Source organism: Eptatretus burgeri, chromosome 5 (assembly GCF_056783735.1).
Source record: "Eptatretus burgeri isolate ZD-2024b chromosome 5, Ebu_testis_v1, whole genome shotgun sequence".
In the NCBI taxonomy this organism is placed as follows: Eukaryota; Metazoa; Chordata; class Myxini; order Myxiniformes; family Myxinidae; genus Eptatretus; species Eptatretus burgeri.
In genome coordinates this window covers 109,660,148-109,684,474 of record NC_140965.1, presented here as the reverse complement: position 1 = coordinate 109,684,474, position 24,327 = coordinate 109,660,148, and the positions used below count along the sequence as shown (strand labels likewise).

At 44.7% G+C, this 24,327-nt stretch overlaps 1 protein-coding gene across 2 annotated transcripts in view; it reads left to right on the top strand.

Annotated features, from left to right (window-relative positions):
* Positions 1–21,309, top strand: part of LOC147027142 (trypsin-2-like) — a 55,528-nt gene extending 34,219 nt beyond the window's left edge. For both annotated transcript variants that reach the window (XM_085883317.1, XM_085883318.1), the window contains exons 4-5: positions 10,878–11,014; positions 21,098–21,309. In XM_085883317.1, coding sequence (XP_085739443.1) covers positions 10,878–11,014; positions 21,098–21,247 — 287 coding nt within the window. In that variant the 3' untranslated portion in view covers positions 21,248–21,309. The remainder of the gene's footprint in view (positions 1–10,877; positions 11,015–21,097) is intronic.
* The last annotated feature ends 3,018 nt before the right edge of the window (positions 21,310–24,327 follow it).

Below are 24,327 nucleotides of genomic sequence, written 5' to 3'. Positions count from 1 at the left end.
TACCACGAAGCTGTACGATACAGGCTGGCCATAAAGTCTGGAAACATCGGCAAATATACTTTATAAATTGTTTATTAACATTACATTATAATACATGATATGTTCAATGACATTACGTGACATGTTCAATGTGTTGTCCCTCATGAGAAATGCACAGTTCAAAGTGCTGTGCAAAATTGCAATGAACACTGTGCATTCATGCAGCATTTCCATCAATCCCTGCAACATGCATCTGCGATGCATTGCCTCAGATGATTTGTGTCTGATTTTTTTTTTTCTGAATAAACCTGCGCCTTCAGTTCCCCCAGAAGAAGTAATCAAGGGGGTTCAGATCTGGTGTGTGTGCAGCCCACTGCACAGGGCCACCTTCAAACTGTAACAGAATGACAATATTATCTGTTTCCAGACTTTATGGCCACCCTGTATAACTGGAGTTAACCCCGCTATGGTGATGAATCATCATCATCGTCATCCTTACAGAGTCCATAAAATCAGAAATACAACTTTTGATATTTTACTTTTGTTGTGGGATTGTGATGGAACAATGTCAAAATTTATCATGATGGTAAACCATAACAGGATTGTAGTGTCGCATTGTGGCATCGTAATGTGGTGTCATTCGTACCTTGTTTGGTTGTTTTTTTGAGATTTCATTCCTATATTTTTTAACGTTTAAAAAAAATGTTTTATTACTTCTGCCACCGAAGGTGAAGGAGGTTATGTTTTCAGCCCTATCTGTTGGGTCGCCGAAATAGGTGACCCTTATTGTCAGTAATTCTGTCCATTTGTTTGGATGTTTGTTCGTTTGTCATCAGCATAATTGGTAGTAAACGTGGGCGGATTTTGACCAAACTCGGGTGGTAGGTACATCTTATGACCGAGTGCTTTGGAAATTGTGATGGTTGCTAGGGACGCTTTGGTTCCCCAGCAACAACCGAAAAACCTTCAAAATCGCTACTGTTCACGCGAAATCAATTCCGAAAGCCATTATCCCACATTGGGTTATGAAATTTGGCAAGAATGATCTGCAGGTGATGCTCTATCAAATATATTCCGATTTTTGTGATATATGGAATACCTTACCGCAGCGCCCCCTACAATTAGGGTATGCGTGAAAATTGGCAAAAATTGAAGGCCCCCGAGCGACCAGGTGAGTGCATCGATATGAATGAAACTTTGCAGGTTCATGGTACTCAATGAGTACTACAACTTTGCCTCAGGACATATTGACCGATTTCGCTTAGGTCAGGGGTCAAAGGTCAATTCGTGCAAAAATCAATAATATGCGAGAGCTGGAGGTGCCTTCGCTCCAAATGCTACTCCTCCTAGCGTTATGGTCGGATGGTCATGAAAATTCACACTAATCGTCTGGAATACATTGTGCACAAACTATCGAGCCGGATTTTCGATTTCGATCTTTGTTCACCCACAGCACCACCTCGAACTTTGGGGATTTCCGATTACAAACCGCATTTTCGGTACTTTTCATTCAAATGGATACCGAGTAGTTATCAGTAGATGGAACTGGATGAGATTTGATATGCATAATCTTAAGGTGATTCCCTATCAGTTGTATGACATCCATTTTGCTCTGTATCTTATAGTTTCCATGCTCGGCGACCCATTGCCGTCTACCGGCTTGTCTGATTGTCCGTTTGTGGGCAGGATATCTCAAAAAGTTGTCGATGGATCTCGATGAAATTTGGTGGGCAGGTATGCTGTGTCACAGGAACGAACTGATTAGATTTTTGTGAAGATATGGATCTGGATCCGACTACTAGAATTTTTAAAGCGATTTTTCACCATTGAGAGATAAGGCCAAAAATTATATATAGCACGATATCTCAAAAAGTTTTGGACGGATTTTGATTAAACTTAGTGAACACATTGGATGTTTGACAAGGAAGAATTGCTTCAATTGTGATGAAGATCCAAATCGGGATCCGGATACGATGATATTTTAAAGTGATTCTAAACCAATGAGAGATTGGGCTAAACTAATGTATAGCACGATATCTCAAAAGTTTTTGACGGATTTGGATTAAACATGGTGGACAGGTCGGGTGTGTGACCACGACGAATTGATTCGATTTTGGTAAAGATCAGAATCCGGATCTGGATACCAGAATTATTTAATTTTGAAAGTGATTTTTCACCATTGGGAATTGGGAGAGAGGGCCAATTGGGAGATAGGGCCAAAACGATATCTCGCATTATATTTCAAAGATGTATCAGGTCAGGTATGTGGGAGCATGTGCCAGAACAGCGAGTCGCTGCGTCCACTTTCCGCCGGTACTCCAGGGGCCTCCGTCGGGCCATCCCCCAGGCAGATGCCAGGCCCAACCCATCTCCTTGAGATGATGGTCAACCTGCTGCAACCACGAGGCACGTGGTCGGCCCACTGGCCTCCTCCACTCATGAGACTCCCTCGCTGAGAGAATCTGGTGAGCAGGATCAGCGTCAGGAAAACGAGCAACATGTCCATACAGCCGCAACTGATGCTCACGGACTATGCAGGTAACAAATCTCATCCGAGTCTCTCGCAGCAACCGCTCGTTGGACACAAAATCCGACCAGCGATAGCCATGGATTCTCCGAAGAGACCTGGTACCAAAGGAATTAAGTCTCCGTCTCAGATCCTTGGTCAGAGTCCAAGTCTCGCATCCATAGAGCAAGACTGGAAGTACCAAGGACCTGAAGACTCGGACTTTCGTCCTCCCGCACAGGTACCGGCAAAGCCACACCCCATGATCCAGTGAATCCATGACTCCCCAGGCCCGACCCAGACGTCTATTGACCTCAGAATCACAGCCAGCAGAGACATGAATATCACTGCCAAGGAAAGTGAATCTCTCCACGACCTCAACATCCTCACCACAAACAGACACAGACAGGACTGCAGCATCCAAGATGTCACCGAAAGCCTGGATCTTAGTTTTGACCCAAGAAATCCATAATCCCAGCAGCTCCGACTCCTCATTCAGCACTTCGAGGGCCCCCAAAAGGATATCTAAAGTCTCCGCAAAGATGACTGCATCATCTGTGAAATCAAGGTCCGAGATCTTGACATTCCCAAACGAAGCACCACAGCTTGATCTCTCCGACATCCTCCCTAAAATCCAGTCCATACAAGTGCTAAAAAGTGTGGGGGCCAGTACACACCCCTGACGAACTCCAGTAACAACTGGAAATAAGTCAGAGATGGTACCACCACAATTCACAGCACTCTCAGTACCAGAGTAGAGTTCAGAGATCAGATCGATCAGTTTTGGTGGCACCCCACGAAGACCAAGAATCCTCCTGAGGACATCCCGATTCACTGAATCAAACGCTTTACAGAGATCAACATAGGCTGCAAGCAGCCCCTGAGAAATGAAATGAGAGCGAGAGATGAACCTTCAGAGTTTAGGCTTTATTCCATTTGATTGGAGCCGCTTCTACGGGCACACCGGGGAATACAGGTTCAGCTAGGAGTACATAAGCAGTAACGTATACATGTGCAATTAATCATTGCAGAATAAATTCGCGTAAGCACGGAGTTCGATATAATCTCCATTCTCACCAGTCAATGAGCACCTTCAGTTAACGAGCATCAAGTGAACAGCCGATGTAAATGGCAATGCCCCGGGGACAACCACTCGTGCCGCAGAGACCTCCCCTTATACGCGAGACGCACAACATGTGATCCCGCGTCATGTCCCTCCATTCACCTCAATTCACCACATTCTCCTCACCTTTAAAATGTAACTAGGGGCCCATCTTACACACCATGATTGCTTTAGCACTATAGGAGTATACATTTCAAGCAACGCGGACTAATAGATCTACAGAAGCATACATGCCAAGCAGTGATTATTTTGAGTTGTAGGAGCATGGAAATGAGCATCGATATATGATATAATGGGCATATAGGAGCATGAGCAGCGAGAATGCCGATAATCCCCTTTACAGATTGAGTCGTCGAGGGGGCCTTATTCGTCGACCTCTCCGGGAGTAAACGGCAGTTTCACTTGAGGGAGACTCCCGATCCTCTTGGTGAGCCTCGACTTGTGCCGGGGATGACTCCTCGATCGCTCTCGGGTGGAACGCGGCAGCCCCGTCGCCCGGCGGAGTTCCTGGGGGGGAAATGTCAGAAGGAGAAGTGCCAGAAGGTGGTGTACCTGCGGGAGGAGTACCTGAGGGAGCCAGATGGCGAACCGACACAGTGGTCTCCCTGCCATCCGGGAGCCTGACATGAGCATACTCTGGATTAGTGTCAATGAGTTCGACCCCCTCCACCAGCGGTTCATACTTGCTTTGTCGTACCGGGCGTTTCATGAACACTGTACCGGGATGGGTCAGCCAGTTGGGCACCGTTTGACCGTCAACATAACGTCGTTGGTGAGTAAACATTCGTTCGTGAGGAGTGGCATTTGTGGATGTGCAGAGCAAAGAGCGTATGGAATTCAGAGCGTCGAGAAGGGTAACCTCCCACCGCTCGGGGCCCAGTCCTCTCGATTTCAGCGCCAGAGTTACGGCTTTCCAAATAACTCCATTATACCGTTCCACCTGCCCGTTTCCCTGTGGGTTGTAACCCGTCGTTCGACTAGTTGCTATGCCGTGCTCTAATAGGAATTGTTTTAGCCCGGCCGACATGAAACACAGCCCTCTGTCTGAATGTATGTACGAAGGTCTCCCAAACATAGCGAAGAGGTCAGAGAGACATTTCACGACAGTGCCCGAGGTCATATCCGAGCACGGAAACGCGAAAGGGAACCTTGAATATTCATCAACAACGGTGAATATGTATCTGTTGTCTGTTTCGGTCGGCAGGGGCCCTTTGAAGTCGATGTTTAGTCTCTCGAAGGGGGAAGTGGCCTTGATCAGTCTGCCAGAAGCCGCGCCATAGAATCTGGGTTTTAGTTCAGCACAAACAGGGCATGAAGCATTCATTTGTTTAATATCTTCAACAGAATAGGGAAGATTTTGTCTGCGTACGAAATGTGCCATCCTGGTTACCCCTGGGTGGCACAGAGACACATGGAGGTCTTGCAAAGCCTGACTGATTGTTGCCGAACTGTAGACCCGGGAGAAGGTATCTGCAGCAGGGTTTTCTTTCCCGGGCCGGTAAACAATGTCGTAACTGTAGCAAGCTAGGTCTATCCGCCATCTCATAATTTTTTCATTCTTAATTTTCCCGTTATTTTTCCCATCAAACATGAATGCCACGGATCGTTGGTCCGTAACGAGCGTGAAGTGGTTTCCCAGTAAATAATGTCTCCATTTCCGCAGCGCTTCAACGATGGCGTACGCTTCCTTCTCTATCGCTGAGTGTCTCTGTTCGCTTCTAGAGAGAGTTCTCGAGAAGAACGCGACCGGCCGCCCAGACTGATTAAGTGTAGCAGCTATGGCGTGATTTGAAGCATCGGTCTCCACCACGAAGGGCACCGAGCTGTCGATCGATAAAACCACGGACTTACTGATATCATCCTTGAGGTTGTGGAAAGCTCTTACAACAGCGGCATCTGGTGGAAAGTTTTTGCAATGCACTAGGGGATGTATTTTCTCGGAGTATTGCGAAATCCATCTCGCATAGTAAGCGAACATCCCGATCACCCGGCGCATTGTCTGCAAGTCCTGAGGTGGTGGAAGCTCACGGAGCGGGCGCAATCGCTCAGGATCAGGCTTAATTGTGCCGTCGGCTATTGTGTAGCCGAGAAGGTCAATTGACCTTGCCGAGAATACGCATTTCTCGTAGTTGAGAGTCAGATTATATTTTCTAGCAATGCTCAAGAATCTGTCCAGATTCATATCATGTTCCCTCTGATCCCTACCGCACACTGTGACATTATCCACATAAACAAAAGTGTCTTTGAGGTTTTCATCTGAGATGATGTCGTCCATAACCCGTTGGAAGCAAGCTACCCCATTCGTGACACCGAAAGGTATTCTCCTGAATTGGTAGAGGCGCCTCCCTGCCTGGAATGCAGTGTAAGGTTTGTCTTCCTCTCGGATGGGAATTTGATGATAGGCGCTTCGCAAGTCGATGGTACTGAATACCTTATAATTGGCCACGCGTTCGACCATCTCATCTATGCGCGGCAGGGGGTAGGCGTCGAGTTGGGTGAAGCGATTGACCGTTTGGGAATAATCGACAACCATTCGTTTCTTATGGTTCTGACTGCTGGTTACTAACACCTGTGCGCGCCATGGCGAATCGCTCGGTTCTATAATTCCCTCTTCCAGTAATCGCTTGGTTTCCGAAGTGATGAAATTCATGTCAGCAGTGGTATATCGCCGCGATTTGATCGCTATCGGTTTGCAGACTGGCGACAAGTTAGCGAACAGCTGGGGGGATGTCACCTCCGCGGTGGTCAACGCATTTAAAATTAGACGAGGCTTGCTTCCTCCAAAGGGTATTTCGACGCTCGTGTGCTGCTTGAGGACATTATGACCCAGAATTACGTCTGCGCACAAATCACGAAGCACCAGTACCTTTACATCCCGATGCGTGTACCCTTTTACGTCCAATTCAACATTGCAGTACCCTCGTACGCGGGATTGTAGTGAGGTGGCGGCCATGCATACCGTATTGTCAGTCGGGTGGATTACCCATTTCCTGCCCTTCACTAGCGAGCTGTTGACGAAACTTTCAGAGCTACCGGTATCAATCAGTGCCTCAGCCATATGCCCGTTAATTCGTACGTTGATGATAGCCTTGGATAGATTCCCCGGGAGGCTGCAGTCAATTTATTCTGCGAGTAGAGAGCCGCAGAAGTGGGTTTATTTCTCCTTAGAGTAGATTTACATACCCTGGCATAATGCCCTTTCTTGTCGCAATTCATGCATGTGGCATCTCTGGCGGGACATTTTTGACGAGGATGCCTTTGTACCCACAAAAGAAGCATTTACCAACCGGAGCAGTTGCTGAGGAGTTTGACGTGGCCTGGGTATCCGGCTCCTCGGGTGTTTCTCCATCCCCTATGTCTGGCTGTGTCTGTGCCAGTGGGGTTCCTTGAGTTCCCACCGTAGCAGCGTTCATTAGCAGCATCGGTGTCCCAAATGACTCAGATTGCTGCTGAGCCGTATCCATCGCTCGTGCCTGATCGACTACCTTGTCAAGAGTGGGTTGCGCTTTCTCTAGTAAGCGTTGCCATATGTGGGCTGATCTGAGTCCTTGGATGAATGCCTCCCGTGTGGCTTCCTTTCGGTGTTCCTCGGCGCTTACGGCCCGGAAGCTGCCGTCTTTTCCCAGCTGATTCAGAGCTTGCAGGAACTGATCGATTGTCTCCCCGGCTGCTTGCTTGCGTGTGTTGAGAAGATGTCGTATGTATACCTCGTTCTTGGGCTTCACGTAGAGCGCTTGCAGCACCTCGATCGCTGCTTCGTAAGTGTCGCACTCCGAGAAGAGCCTGTACACGCTGGGCGAGACATGATTCACGAGGGCGGCAAATTTGTCAGCTCCCTCCTCGATGATGGTCAGATAGTGTGAGAAGGAGCAGAACCAATGCGACCATTTCATTTCTGCGTTAGTCGCGTTTGGGTCTGCGTCGAACCTCTCTGGTTTGTAGATCTTGTCCATCTTTGGTTGAGAGAGCCGAGAAAATTAAATGGAATAAATTGAAATGAGAGCGAGAGATGAACCTTCAGAGTTTAGGCTTTATTCCATTTGATTGGAGCCGCTTCTACGGGCACACCGGGGAATACAGGTTCAGCTAGGAGTACATAAGCAGTAACGTATACATGTGCAATTAATCATTGCAGAATAAATTCGCGTAAGCACGGAGTTCGATATAATCTCCATTCTCACCAGTCAATGAGCACCTTCAGTTAACGAGCATCAAGTGAACAGCCGATGTAAATGGCAATGCCCCGGGGACAACCACTCGTGCCGCAGAGACCTCCCCTTATACGCGAGACGCACAACATGTGATCCCGCGTCATGTCCCTCCATTCACCTCAATTCACCACACCAAAACTCTCGTCTGCGTTCGGTGAGGACACGAAAAGCAAGGATACGGTCAATCATTGACCTCTTTGGTGTAAAGCCTGACTGCTCTGGACGCTGGTGCTCAAGCAGATGGTGGCGAACCCTATCAAGAATTATCCGAGCAAAGACCTGGCCCGGCACTGAGAGCAGCGTCACCCCTCGGTAGTTGTTGCAGTCTTGGCGATCACCCTTCCCTTTCCAGAGAGGAACAACAAGGCCCCTCTTCCAATCAGTTGGGATGATGCCTGTGTTCCAGGCAGAGCACAAAACTGAATGCAACGACACGAGTGCAGCATTTCCACCAGCCTTGAGAAGTTCAGCATGGATGCCACAGATCCCTGGAGCTTTGCCCCATTTCAACTGGTTCACCGCAGCCCGTGTTTCCACAAGCGAAGGTGGACCACAGTTGATTCGAGGGTCAGCAACAGGGATTGTAACACCCTTGACGTCCAACTCGACAGCTGGGGGATCAGCCTGGTACAACCGCTCAAAGTAACCGGCCCAGCGGGCTTTCACTTCAGACTCCTCTGTCAAGAGCCGACCACTCTCTGCTCTAACTGCAGTGCTCCAAGGGATGGGCTTGGATGAACGTAATGCGCGAATTCCCCTGTAAGCGGGACGAGAATCACCTGTCCACAGGTGATGCTCTACCCCTCACAGATTCCTTGCACATAGGCCTCCTTGTCCACCCTCAGTGCACGTACAGTTTTACACCTCAGCTCCCTGAACAGCTCAGCTCTGCCATTCAGCCTGGCCCTGCGACTCTGGTCAATGGTATCCAGTGTCCCTTGAGAGACAAAATTCTTCTTTGCCCTGTGGTGAGTTCCAAGACATCCACCAGCAACATCAAGGACGGTGATCTTGAAGACACTCCACAACTCTTCAGGACCCCCCCAAGCACCCAGACCCCACTCAGGCTGTTTGCAAACTCCTCAGCTACTCTCTCATCCCTGAGCTTGCCAACATCCAGCCTAGGCTGGGATGGAACCATTCTCCAGGATTTAAGGTGCAGCTTTAGAGTTGCTACAACAAGCCTGTGGTCAGTATTGAGGAACTAAGCACCCCGGTAGACCCTGCAGTTCTGGATCATCCTCCAACGACCGTCAAAGAGGACATGGTCAATCTCCTTTGCCACACCACCAGCGTTAGGAATACCAAGTCCAGCGATGAGCTTGTGGGCGCTGAAACCATGAACCGGCCACCCTAAGTCCATGACTTCTTGCAAAGTCAAGGAACTTAGTGCTATTCTGGTTCATAGTTCTTGACCCATGGGGACCAACACACATCTCATAACCATCCATATCATTTCCAGTGGATGCATTGAAATCCCCCAAGACTAGAAGTGTATCTCGTCTGGGGCACTGATCAACCACAGACTCAAGCGTGGCGTAGAATGCATCCTTCACGGTGAGATCACTCGCCTCAGTCGGAGCATAAACAGAGACCAGGGAAATGACACCTAAGGAGTGACGAATCCTTAATCTCATAATACGCTCGTTGACCGGTGTTACCTCAATTATCATTGGGGTCAGCTTATTGGACACACCTACAGCAACTCCTTGGGTATGGTAACCATCAGAGCAACCAGACCAATAGTAGGTGTAACCACCCACCATTATCTCGCCGCAATCCGGTCTCTGAACCTCAGAGAGAGCTGCAATCCCGATGTCCAAACGCTTGAGCTCAGATGATAACAGAGACAGGTGATCATCCTCTTTTAGGGATAGGACATTCCAGGCACCCACCCGAAGGGACCGCTTCAGGTTAACCCAAGGAGACCGCCGTCTGGTGGACGACACCTCAGCACCACTCAGACACACTCTCCCGCAATCTGACCCAGGGATGTTACCCCGTGGTTTCCCTCCAATCAGGAAAGATTGGGGGTCCCGAAGGCTTTGCCCCAATCCCGTCATCCGGTGAGCTGCCCTGCGCAGGGAAGCTGCACAGGAGGTACTACCACGGAGTGGGTTTTCAGATTTTTTTGCGTTTTTGTGTTTTGTGGAATGAAGGGTTTTACAGTGGCTGGAGTGCAAATCCTGCCACGAACCTCCTCATAAAAAAGTAACCCAACTGCAGGAGGACGTCCGCAGACACAGTTGGGTGCTAGATATGGATGGCCGTTGGCTCACAAGGAGCTCCTCCGCCCTTTGACAGGTTTTGTTTTTAATCCTGCTGGGTGTCCATATCCAAACACCCTCCTCACCAGAAAACCTGGTGGGGGAGACAGTTTAGTCGCCGACAACCCGACCATGGAACAGGTTAGTACAGGTTTGCATGGTACCTGCAGCAGGTCACAGATCTAACCTGACCTGACAAAGATGTATTGGGCCCGATATGTTCTCGTGGATCAGGAATTACATGGTGGAGGTATGCGTTCCACCAGGTGCCCTTGTAGTTTTTCTTGTTATAATTATAGTTTGCATATACTAGGACAAATAGGATGTTTTTTTTTTTTTAAAGTACAGTAACCATTGAGTTTCACCGACATAGCATTCAGCCATCCTGAAAAGAAAATAAATCATTATTTATGAAAAAGAAAATGTGGATCCATTTTGTAGCATTAGTTGGTGGACCCGAAAGATCCCGTGGTGTCTCCTTAGATGAGGTATCGCCGGCAGCCTGTCAAAGGTCCGATTTCCTGCCATAACCTTCAGGAGGCACTGCATCAGCTGCACAGTCACCCTCATCTCCTCCCCAGAAATGATGTTTCCTGCGGAATAAACTTATAAGTGACTCCTGCTCAAATATGCACACGATAGGACACCACAAAATGCAAATGTAACTCTATTAAATGATGATGATGTTACTTTCTGATATACTTAAAATGTTATTGTATTTTCAGTGTATGTTAAGCATAATGATAGCAATGATGATGATGACATAACCATGTTTCCTTCATCCCATACAGAAGAGTTCCCCTGTGACCTGCAATGTCTGAATTTGCCAGTGATGCCTGACAGTGTTTGTAGAAGCTCATATCCAGGCATGATCACCCAGAACATGGTTTGCATGGGCTACGTGGAGGGAGGCAAGGATGCTTGTGAGGTAAGTTGGCTCGAAAAAGCAAAGCATTTATTCTTTAACAACTTATTTGATGAAATTTATTTCAACGAATTATTTATTGATTACTACAATTATATAATTAATCTTTATTATCTCCACCACCTAAAGTGGAAGGAGGTTACTTATGTTTTCACCCCCTTCTCTCCGTTTGTTTTACTGTGGGCAGGATATCTCAAAAAGTTAAGGATGGATTCAAAGGAAATTTGGTGAACAGGTTGGGTGTGTGACAAGGACGAACTGATCACATTTTGGTGAAGATCCGGATGTGGATGGAGCCACTAAAAATTTTTAAGTGATTCTTCACCATTGAGATATAGTGCTAAACTAATATATAGCATTATATCTAAAAAAATTTCACGGATTTGGCTGAAACTTGGTGGCCATGTTGGGTGTGCAACAAGCAAGAATTGCTTCAATTTTGGTGAAGATCCGAATCCGGTTCCAGATACGAGAATTATTTAATTTGTTAAGTCATTCTTCAGCATTGAGAGAAAGGGCTAAACTGATATATTGTTACGAATCTGGAAGCCATTTGCACACAAACAGACAGCAGTCCATAAGCTTAGTTATTTCGATAATTATGTGTTTGTAGTTAGAATCCTTCTTTCTGTCGAATGGGAATTTCGTGTATGCGCTATGAGTTATTTTTTAGTTAGGTTTTGTTTTATTACAACAACAACAACAACAACAACAACAACAACAGCAACAACAACAGTGGCACTGTCCCTCACTCAACCCCGACTCCATTGCCCATGTTTTTGGTTGAATGCGTGGGCGGAGCCTCCATTCACTTTAGATCGAGGCTCCACTCCGAAGAAGGGCATGGAGCGTTTCCTCCAGCCAATGGGCGAAGGGCGAGCAGGGCCGAGGCGCTCCGGCCAATAGGAAGCCAGAGTGCCGAAAGGAACAACAGAGCCTCTCCGCTGGGCGGGCCTCCGAGACGCCTCGACACACCCCCCGAGACGCCTCGTCCAATCAGGAGGCTGACCACCTCAGGGGCGGCCCCGCCCAGCCAGATGGGATGTTCCCCATCGTCCAATCCGGATGCGAGTTCCCCAGAGCGGTAACCTCGACCCGTGGGGGAGGGAGAGAGGAGAAGAGAAGGTTTGCCCCATCATGAAAGAAGGGAATAAGGAGAAAGACAAGAAGCCTCGTCGCCTGCTGGCGCTCTCATCTTGCCTGCTGGCGTTCTCGTCTACCCGTGGGCGCTCGTCTCATATGGTCGGTTCCCATGCTAGCTGGCATCCGTTACGTCGTTCCTGGTCCCTGGTGCTTGGTGCTGCATTGTGGCGGTGGATTTGAGTCCCGCCACCGGACAAGCTCGACCAGACCGCACGAGGCGGACAGGTGCAAGAATAGGCTCCTGCCCTCAGCTGAACTATCCTCCTCAGCTGAAGGGCCATATAAAGGCCGTGGCCACCATTTCTTTGTGTGTGTGTGTGTGTGTGTGTGTGTGTGTGTGTGTGTGTGTGTGTGTGTGTGTGTGTGTGTGTGTGTGTGTGTGTGTGTGTGTGTGTGTGTGTGTGTGTGTGTGTGTGTGTGTGTGTGTGTGTGTGTGTGTGTGTGTGTGTGTGTGTGTGTGTGTGTGTGGCGCCAGTCTGTTAAGTAGTAATTGTTAAGTGCTTTTGCACATTGTACATTTCTTTATTCGGATAACTCTGCTCTGTGCCTCCCTCCCTATTATACATAAACCCTCTTGTTAAATGTTCCAGCTCGTTGTCTGTAACTTTCTTCCATTGGCCCAGCATGGTGCGTATTGAGAATGAGTGAGGCCGTTTGGGCCGGTAAGTTGTCATTGGGACCGGCGCGGCTCTGGTAACTCCTGCTCGGTACACCGGACCTGAGTCGGTACACGTGACTCGTTTCGGACAGAGTCGGCCGAGGGTGTGGTTTCCACGGTAGCTCGATGGCGTGAGTACTTAGGTAAATTGGAATAGACAAGTGCACCCTACCTCACGCCGTCCAAATATTGGTGACCACGGACCTTTAAGTGACCCGTAACCTTTCGGACTTATCCGAGAGTCATGACCTAAATTCCGGGTGTTTGGTGGGAGACGGCTCTACTGCTCCGTCTCGTGGTCGTTTATCTACACCGAACCCCGGCCCACAACAATATATCACGATATCTGAAAAAGTTGCGGACAGATTCAGACCAAACTTGGTGGACAGGTTGGGTGTGTGACAAGGACGAATGGATTCGAATTTGGTGAAGACCCGAATCCAGATCCGGATACGAGAATTATTTGATTTTTAAAGTGATTGTTCACCATTGAGGAGGAGAGGAGATTGGGACAATACTGTGTGCAGAGCGTTGGTGCTGCTTAAGCAGTCTCCTTGGCTATTGGGCACAATCCTGGACGGGTCGCCACTCCGACGCAGTTTGCCAGCATGCTGGCACTCATTTTGCCGACCTCGGAAGGATGACAGGTCGAGTTAACCCCACCTGGTATTGATTCAACAGCCGATCGGGATTGAACTCTGGAACCTAGGATCCACAGCCCACCACCCTAATCATTAAGCCAACACCAGGCATCCCATTGAGAGATGTGGCTAATCTGATATAGTGCTATATAGCATGATATTTCAAAAATGTATTGGGCCTGATATGTTCTCGTGAATCAGGCATAGTGTGCAGAGGTATGCGATCTACCGCGTGCCCTTCTAATTTTCTCCTTAAATGCTGGTGACAATGGAAAACAATTGCATAAAAATAAGACAAGGCTCTAATTACAATGCCAGTATAATTTTAATTATTTCTATTTTTTTATGAAAACCCCTTCGACGTGTTCTTCCCAAAAGAGAAATTGATCACAATCATCCAGAGAAATTACTTGACATTATTTGACGTTTTTTTCAATCTGAATGTAACTTACGTATGCTCATCGTGTACAGTATTTCGACAAATAAGTCCATGAATCTGAATATTGCTCTGAACAAATTGCAAAAGTTTGAATTATATGATCTAGACCCTGCGACAGAGTGGTGACCTGCAAATAATTTTCGATTTTCCACAAATATGCCGAGTCGATGCATCCTTGATGCTTGTGTAGTAATACAATCCGAGATGGTTTCATGCTACACCAATTGCCGAAACACCCTCAGGTTGCCAGAAATTGGACGAGGTTTATCCGAAATACCCAAATGTGGATCAGGCCTATAAACTGTTCACTCTTGGGCTCGGAACATTTTGCAGAGCACGTAATGAAACAACAAAGATGGGTAGATCTTCTGGTTATCCACCATGATTTTGAGAGGATGCCATTCCCATGGTTAAGTGGAAGAAACAGCCGTTGCTCGAAACTGGAACACCATCTCCACCCAGATGCAGGCGCATGTGCGTGATTCGAGCAATGAATCAAGCTCGTGTTGCCATTGCTTGACAGTTACCACAAGAGCACCAGAAAATAATTATCCATTGTCAACACAGGTTTCCATAAATCAAATGAACCACCTTCTATTTATAATGGAGAGAACGTATTATGTAGTGTACGTATTGTCATCTACTCCTCCAAGAGTGCAATCCCCCATAGACCATCACCCTCACCATTCACTGGGGAGGGACCTCGGCACCGTACAGACACGACGGTGGGACAGGGCACAGACACAAATGGTGTCCAGGGAAAGTATGAAACTGGACCATCCCATAACATACAAGACACCTGGTCAGCCTGCGATGGTGGGACAAAGCATTTGTCATCCATTTTGTCTGTGATGTCAGCTGTCGGGTGATGATGCATATTTCTGCTCGAGTAATATATAAATGAATTTATCAATTAATCCAAAATCCCTCCTTTTTCAATCGTCAATTGAATGGAAAAATCAAACCCTACCGAGCTGAAGTGATCATGTGACCTGCATTTTCATCTTCACTAACACTTCTGCCTTCTTCATCTGAATCGCTCGCACAAAGCTGAAAACGAAACGGCTCCACAATTGCCCCGAAAATGTTTGCATTACTCATTTTGTCTCCAGTAGGTTTTATTTTTATTCAAAATCCCACTGATCAGTTTCAACATTCTGCGAACCTTCGGCGTTTCTGATGACGATGGAATCGGTATCTGAATCCGAGTTCAACATGCACTGTTTCTCGATGTAAACTGCCGTTCGGATCAATATGGCTTCAAGGTGTGACGTCACTGGCGAAAATGAAAATTGACACTCCAGGGTTTTTTTCAACACTTTGTGATTGGCAAAAAAAACAAAAATTTAAATTTTTCTTCATGATTTTCATGATTCTTAATGATTTTCAGGAAAAAAAATTGCTTTGGGTTCCACTTAGAGTTGGTTTTAACCTCTGCCACTGAAAGTGAAGGAGTTTATGTTTTCACCCCTTTTGTCTGTTTGTTTGTTACTTAAGAAATCTAAAGATTTCGTAAGTATATTGATCACTTCCGTTTCTGTTTGTTTGTTTGTTTGTTTGTGTTTGTTTGTTTGTTTGTAGGCACGATAACTTGAGAACGGAAGCAGCTACCAATGTCAAATTACACCACGTGATTCAGGAGGGTGATGGCGAGTGCTGATTAGATTTTGGTCAAAATCGGTCAAAGGTCAAGGTCACAGTGAGATCAAACATAATTCCGTAAATTCATGTGGAGAAATGGAGATTTTTGCTTCGCTCGACGTTACGAGTTCGTTTTAACTTCGATTTTAATTTTGTCTTCAGTTTTTGCGATCGCTTAGGACGCTTAAAACTCGGTTGTCGAAATTCTGGTAAAAATTGGATGTTTTGGAGACGTTTTAAGATTGTATAAAAAATATTTCACTCGCCGCGTCACGGTTCATCACGTGGTGCAGCGCGCTCGAGCAGAGGCATCGTTGATCACGTAAAGGTTTTGCATGTGCGTGCTGACGGTGTTTTCGATAAAGATGGTGTTTAAAAGTCATTTTTTATCCCAATAAAGGTTATCGTCGCATGCCTGACTCGCTAAGCCGTCGGATTATGTAAAGATTGCTGGTGGATGGCCGAATATTACGGTTTTGTGACTTTGATAAAATAATATTAAATAATTGCGTGGAGAAATGGAGATTTTTGCTTCGGTCGACATGACGATTTTTGATGGTTTGGTACAGAATCATCGTATAAACTTCTGGTTTACATCGCTACCTTCTCTAGAGACAGCTTTTATTAGACAACGTCAGAGGTCAAATTGACGATTTCGTAAGTACCAGTCTATGACTGCTTGTTTGTTTGTCTGTTTGTTTGTGTGCAGGATATCTCAAAAATTTGTGGATGGATCCGGATGAAATTATGTGGATAGGTTCGGTGTGTGACAAGGACGAACTGATTAGATTTTGGCGAAGATTCCGATCCGGATCCGGCCACTCAAATTTTTTAAGTGATTCTTCAGCATTGAGAGCTCGGGCCAAAAAGGATATATAGCATGACATCTCAAAAAGTTGTACAAGGATTTGGATGAAACTCGGTGGACATGTTGTGGGTGTGTGACAAGAAATAATTGATTCAATTTTGGTGAAGATCAGAATCCGGATCCAGATCTGATATTTTTTTAAGTGATTCTTCAGCATTGAGAGATAGTGCTAAACTAATATATGTAGCAAGATATCTCAAAAATTGTGGATGGAGTTGGGCATAACTTTATGGATAGGTTGGGTGTGTGGTAAGGATGCACTGATCAGATTTTGGTGAAGATCTTAATCCAGATCCGGCGACTGGAATTTTTAAAGTGATTCTTCACCATTGAGAGATAGGGCCAAAAACGATATAGTACTGTATTGCATGATATTTCAAAAATGTATTGTGCCTGATATGTTCACATGGATCAGGCATTATGTGGTGGAGATATGCACTCTACCGAGTGCCCTTCTAGTTATTTGCTTTGTTCATAGCAAAAGGTGTTTGTTGTCTTTGGCGTCACTTTATTGTGAAACACTCACAGAGCTATTGACTTGCAAATGCTTTTGTTTTCAAGATCAATAACTCTCTGTTAAGTGGCATAAACAATGTATCCAGCATTATCTCTTTTGAAATCACAGCCACATACTGTGACAAAGTCGAATCGCGTCCACACAAATGTATTCTTTGAAAAGCATACATCCCGTAACCACGTCCATTTTACCAATAGAACCTCTGAAAATAGAACATATTAACTTCTGGTCGAAGTGATGCTTCTTTTCACTCTTGCTGATCCCACTCATCGTTTGCTCCATTTGGCACTTACGATCTCCTTTCTATCTCTTTAGCTGTTTCTTGGTAGCGACCATTCGGTTTGAGATGATTTGGCCTACACTCAGGTTTTTGGGTTTTTTTTTTTTTTTTACTAAAACAATGCTCTAACGCTTCTTTTCCTTCAAACAATGACAGTTCCTATTACTATTTCATAAATAACTCTTATTTGATGCATCAGTTCACCCCATCTTGCATGCAGCTGCCCTGCCCATCTTTCAAGTCGTGGTACATGTCGGCTGATGAAGAAGCAGTTTCTATCCAGCGAATTTGCTTCTTATTCAAAATGTGATGTCTTTCTGACTGAAGGAAGCCTGAACTCTCATCATAATGGAGCTTGGCAGCAGTCTCACCTGAAATCAAAGATTTCTAATTTGTCACTATTCTCCAAGACATGGTGCCTGATCAAATAATTATCGAGCACATGCTTTTCCTTCTTGTCCTCCCTCACAAGAGATGGAACAACAATGGATACTGCATGATGCAAGAAGTGCCGAAAAACCATCTTTTTCAAAAGCATGGACCCCAACCCGTCTATTACTGTTCACATCATACCACCTGCCATCAACTGTTCCTTTAACATTCTAATGGAATTTATCTTGGCACTGTTTAGAGCATAGATGAGAGAATGAAGCAATATACGGTACATAATGCTTAATATTGAAGGACTAACGAGAGCCAGCAGATGACAAATGCATGAAAAGCAGAACTTCTCAGTCCAGTCAAGACGTGGGGTTTGTGGGTGATGTTAACGTTGTACTGATGTAGTGTGTGGCTTAAGGTTTCAGAAGTTCATTGTATGTATGGAAATGCCACCGTGTGTGTTGAAGTGACTGGACTGTTGCTGCTGTGCTTAGGTTTTTGGTGACAAGATTTGATGAATGCATTAGGATAGTGATTTTGTCGCAGAAGTTGAGTGATGTGCAGTATCTCCATCTGGCGTTGTTCACAGTGACTACAGTGTGGTTTTGCATGATCAACAAAGCTGCAAACATAACTTCTCTTGTAACAGGTGGGATGGCCACTTCGGTAGTTCAGTCGTCCAATACTATGTCCTTGTGGGTGGGTTTACAATACACTTGCGAGTGTAACTTGCCATTCCTGTCCCTGGAAAGTTATACGTCAAGGAATGGTAGAGTTTCAGCTTGTTCTACTTCACACGTGAACTGTATTGCTGGCCATGTTGACATGATCTTCGCATGGAAACTGTCAACATTTGTTTTCTTTAAGATCACGAATATATCATCAACGTACCGCAGCCAAAACCTCGGAGAAGGTTCAGCATGTAGTGTTAGTTCTTCAAAGCGTTGCATCACCATTTTGGCAATGAGCCCTGAGATGGATGAGCCCATAAAGCTTCATTCCATCACGAAAAATATTTGGAACTGAACCTATTTTCCCTTTACACTTAATTAATGAAACTCACAAATCTCAAGCTTACACATATATTCTGGAAACATGGCCTCCATGTATGCACACTCACCTATGATCTGTCTACCTGTGTTCAAATCATGACCCAGATATATATATATATATATATATATATATATATATATATATATATATATATATATATATATATATATATATATATATATATATATATATATATATATATATATATATATATATTGTTACGGCTGTGGAAATTCGCAGAGCACCATATAGGTCGTTAGATCAGTTATGCCAATAAGTCTGTGTTCAGATAGATTTCCCCACCGTTGTCTAATGGGATATATTCGTGTGATCAAGGCTGTGATTTTTGAGTTAGCCGGTTCTTTTTTACTATCGTTATTTTGGACCAACCGCTTCACAACCACCACCTCCACCACCAACATCGCTCTCATCAACCGCTTCACAACAACCACCGCCACCACCAACACCTTCTCCACCACTGCCTTCACACGACCACCTTAACCACAAGTGCCCAACCACACCACCCTCACGACCACCACAAAACGCCAGCCACGTGACCATTACAACAGCCACCGTAACCACCACGTTGCCACCTCAGCAGGGTTGCGAGAAGCCTGACATTCGTCGGGAGAGAACGGACGATGGCCTCACCCCTCCCCCCCCCCAACGAGAAGCACGTGCGGAAGAGACGCGGGGAGGCAGTGATTAAACCAAAAGAGCCGAGCCGATCTCTCCTGGAATTTTCCCCCGTGCACCGAGAAAGTGGGGGGCGAGGCGCTGTGGTTATAAAAGAGCGCGCTGAACGCGTGGTCGAGGTCTGAGTTGGCGGTCGGAAAGTCTGAGTTGGTGGTCTGAGTTGGCAGTTGGCGAGGTGGTGAAAGAGTCTCTCTACCTGAGTCGGTCGGTCTGTCTGAGTTGGAGGTCTGAGTTGGCGGTTGGCAAGGTCGGAAAGTCTGGAGGTGTGTAGAAATGAAGAGAGAGCGCAGCGGAGCCAAGGCGCGTGGCCTGCTGAGCCGTGCCTTACCATGGGCCGTGGAGACGGGACGTCGCGGGTCGCCCCAGTGAGGTGAAGGTAGCCAGCCCGGTCTCGCGGAGCCTCTGCGGTCTACATAGCTCCGTGTCAATAAAGACCACAAGGGGTCCAGTCTGCCCCTCGTCTGTCCTGGCGTTTTTCTTTGCTTTCGAATGAACGTTGTGGCGCCTTGTCCGCTAAGTAGAATTGTTAAGTGCATGTACATAATAAATAGACGGTCGTAGCTCTTTGTCTTGCTCGCGTCTTGTACCTACCCCCATTCTTCGTCTTGCTTGTATTACATGAATTGCTTTGACAAATTGCTTGATTGATACATGACTGCTTACGTGCTTATATTTGTAAATAAATGTGCTTGTTTGAATGTCACCCGTTCGTTACGTCCTCTTCCCTTAATTGAGCTGCCATCTTGCACTCGGAATATAGTTGGTTTTTAACTAGCCGGTAAAGTGATTGGGTCCAACGGGGCTCGCGATAACACCCCGCTCGGTTATCCCAAAACGGAGCGAGCTGCATTAAGCGGCTCGTATCCCAGCGGCCCCGTTGAAGTCTGCCCACGTGAATAATTAGGTATATCGACAATTCGGCGATTGACCCTGTCACGCGCAGGTAGAATATTGACTAGGCTGTGGAGTGCTTAAAAACACACCCGTGGCTGGTTTCCGGCATTGATCCGGAAAGCCACGACTGGATTGTCCGTTCGGTGGGCGAGATGGCCGCCATTGGCTAAACGCGGTTGCTCGCACACAGGCGGACGAGAATCCGTAACATATATATATATATATATATATATATATATATATATATATATATATATATATATATATATATATATATATATATATATATATATATATATATATATATATGTATATATATGTATTGTCACCCTTGTGTATCGCAAGCAAAACAATATATCGATCAATGTGTGTGCCATCCCTTGGATGGATGATAACTGGGCCTCCTGTCTGCTAGCATTAGTTGATGGGCATTAAAGATCCCATGGGGCTCCTTCGAACATGTTGTGTGGGAAAGTTATCTTCTGCACCTTGGCCAACAATCGTGATGAGTATGCGAGTTATCTTTTGCACCTTGGCCAAATTCCAAATTTATGTCACCATCAGCCAAACACGAGGCCTAGTCAGCAGGTTCCTTGAGAAACTTGCTCCAAAAATGTTCCCCTGCCCACCCACTCGAAGGTGGGAATAACTGGCATGATATAAAAAGATGTCGTAGTAGTAGTAGTAGTAGTAGTAGTAGTAGTAGTAGTAGTAGTAGTAGTAGTAGTAGTAGTAGTAGTAGTAGTCGTAAAATATTGTACTGTGTTGAAATTACCAACTGTAAATAAAAATTTTTTTACGTCAGCCTTGCACTGAGAACGAACTTTAGCTGCAATGTATTAACTCCCCAAAACATGAACTTGTTTCCTTCACAGTGTGATTCCGGCGGCCCAGTGGTTTGCAATGGTGAGCTCAAAGGCATCGTGTCTTGGGGAGAAGGATGTGCAGAGCAGAGCCACCCTGGTGTATACACAAACTTGTGTAAATTCACGGACTGGATTCAGGAAACCATCAACAACAACTAAAGCAGAGCAAATGCATACACACTAACGATGTTAAAATTGTACAAATAAACTGGGAATAACAAGTCTGAATACGTGTCAATAACTGCAAATTTTGTGTTCGTCCAGTAAAAGCTTTGGTTCAATCAAAGAGCTTCATTTAAATGTGGATGAGGAGTGGTAAGTGGAACTAGAGTTGATGCGGGAGATTGAGTTGGTGAATGAGCCCAGGACGAGCAGCGTGCATGTTAGGTGGCTGGAGAGACGGAGCCATGGAGTAGCATGGTTGGAAGAGAGTCAAATTGAATTCCAATTCAAACGTGCCAATTCTTGATGATACTGACACCAGCCCCTGTGGCGAGATGCCTGGAGTGCTCTCTGACTCAACCACATGACGCATGTCTTCTCCCCAGCTTGGGTGCACAAGGCTGCACCTTTTTTCACCATGGGTTTTCTATTTATTACTAGCAAATACTACCTGTCGCTTCACTAACGGGAATCAAAGGGGAGGGGGAGAGAAAGGGGGAGGGGAGAGGCAAGGCCTCGGCAAGGCCAGCTACTTGCACCCCCCCCCCCAAAAAAAAAAAAAAATTGCCAACTTCCATTTTTAAAAACATGTTTTGTAGAAAACATCAAAAGCACAAAACTTGAAGCTGCTAAATTTATTTTACCACAATATTTTGCTTACAGTCAGACAGAGAAAGAAACAAAAAACAAACAAAGTTAAAAACGTCTCATAAAAGTTTCAATTTCAGACACTTTGCGTGCTATTTCCTGTTATTTTCCTGTTATTATTGTTTCTTAAAACAATAATTTGCATAAAACTGTGACCCTCTGAGGTCTGTGCCATCGGCAGCTGCCTCGTTGGCCTGATGGTAGCACCGGCCCTGGGTGTGAGGAGATAGAGAGGTGTGGGAGGAAGGGTAGGGAGCAAAGAAGTGGGGGATAGCAAGGAAAGGGGAGGGGGAAGAGCTAGGAAGAGAAGGAGTGGAGTGATGCCTCACCACACTTTGCCATACACTCCAGAAGGGGTGGGAGCAATATAAAGAAAGCAATGAGAGGTGGAAGGGGGGGGGGGAGAGGAGGTAGGGAGAGAGAGGAAGGTTGAGGTAGAGAGAGGGGTGTGGGAGGGGAGAGAGAGAGGTGTGAGTATAGGATAAATGGGGTTTCTGAGGCAGCGATTCAAATGAATGGGGGGAAAGGGAAAAACTTTCTGACTCAAGAACCCCAAAATAGGAGACTGATTTCCTCCCCCTCCCATACAAGCAAATGTTAAATTGAGACTGACGGAAGCCCCAAAAGCCCAAAATAAGAGACTCATTTTCTGCTACTCCCATACAAGCAAATGTAAAATTGAGACTTACTGATAAAAAGCACTTCTTTCCTTTCATATTTTCATTCCACTCAAAGAGCGAGCCAATGAATATTTGTCCATGTTCTACTTTGGGGAATAACTTAATTTTCCTATTACATTCATCACCATCGAGTATATTCACAAAGATTACTTTGGAACTTAGTTCTTGGTTTAAATGTCTTTCTTGAGCAGAAATGAAATGATAAACTTCTCTCAATGCTCTTGTTTGACCACATCCTGAGCCACATATCATTTTGAAATTGTGGTAAATTGTTTTTCCATTGTTCAATTGATAACCATGAAAGTTTTCAGTCCATTCAGGGATATTAATTTTTTTCTTTACATCCTCCAACTTATTTTAATTAAATTTATCCACTTATTTGTTTTATCGACTTTTACCCCAGTTATTTCTTCAATAAGACATATTTGATATTTCTCACATTCTGTATGTTTTCCATTTCAATACCAAGGCTGATTACATCTCCACTCTTTTGTTTGGTTATTGCTTGTTCCATCATTTATAAGTCAGTAAAAAGATTGCGGAAGCCTGTTAAAATTCCCAACCCAATATCTTAACACATACTTATAACCATAAGGGAAACTATTGATTCCATTCTCTAAAATATATCTTTTATCATCAAAAGCTCCTAATGCTTTCTTATTTATCTCTTCTGTATATAATTGATGTTTATAACTTCTTATTGTATTCATTTTTCTGTACTCTTCCTTCTTTGAGGTTAAACAGTTGTAATAATGTTTAAAGTTTATTGTTTCCTTGATTATATTTTTCTTTCTTCCCTTTAGCTTCTCATCACACCTTTCAATGTTATTTTTTCAATATATGTAAAAGCATAAGACTTTGATCTCAATCCTATAAATTCACTCATGACCTTCCCACCCTATTCATCTTTAAACTTACCAATAACCTTTTTATTCTTTGATGAAAACAACACATCACCTGACTTATAATTACTTGTATCATATATATCAATATTATCAATCATATCCTTATATAGATCACTTGTCTTAATTTCTAATATAAAACCATCTGTATCCATATATAACAATGAAACATTATCCTTATACTTTGATTTTAATTTATTATCGTAATAGTCATACATTAACGATTTTGACAAGTCAAGAATTGAAGTTCCAATATAAATAGGTTTATCCATTTCAATACTCTCTTTTTTTCAAATGAATAGCACAAAAGTTCTCTGAAAACACCTCTGCTCATTCAAAACTTGGTCTATTAATTAACTTTGAAGCCTGTTATCAAAAGATGTAGAAAGTCTTATGTTTTGTCAATTCCTAACATTTTCCGTAGTCTTTCCAAATACAGCATAATTCATTAATTTATAAAAGTCCTTCTCAAAATCTGTTTTTGCTTCTGTTCTCCTTTTTGTATTAAAATCAACATACTTCTTTAACCAATGACTTTGTTTAAATTTCAAAATCCAATGAATTTTCCTCACTTTCAACCCTGCAGATAAATATTGTCTCAAGTTCTTTTTATGCAAAACATAACTTTCTTTATCATTTAATGCAGCAAGTAGTTTTTTTTTCTGGAGATTTACCTTTTATATTAAATGACTGTTGGTAATCACTTAACCATTCTTTTCTTGGACATTCTTTATCAGGGGCATAAGGTTGGTCTTTATGTTTGTGATGAAGTTCTTCTGGATATTTTAAATCAACCTCAAAATAATATCCAACTTCAGCTTCATCCAATTCTTTATGAGAGGAGATA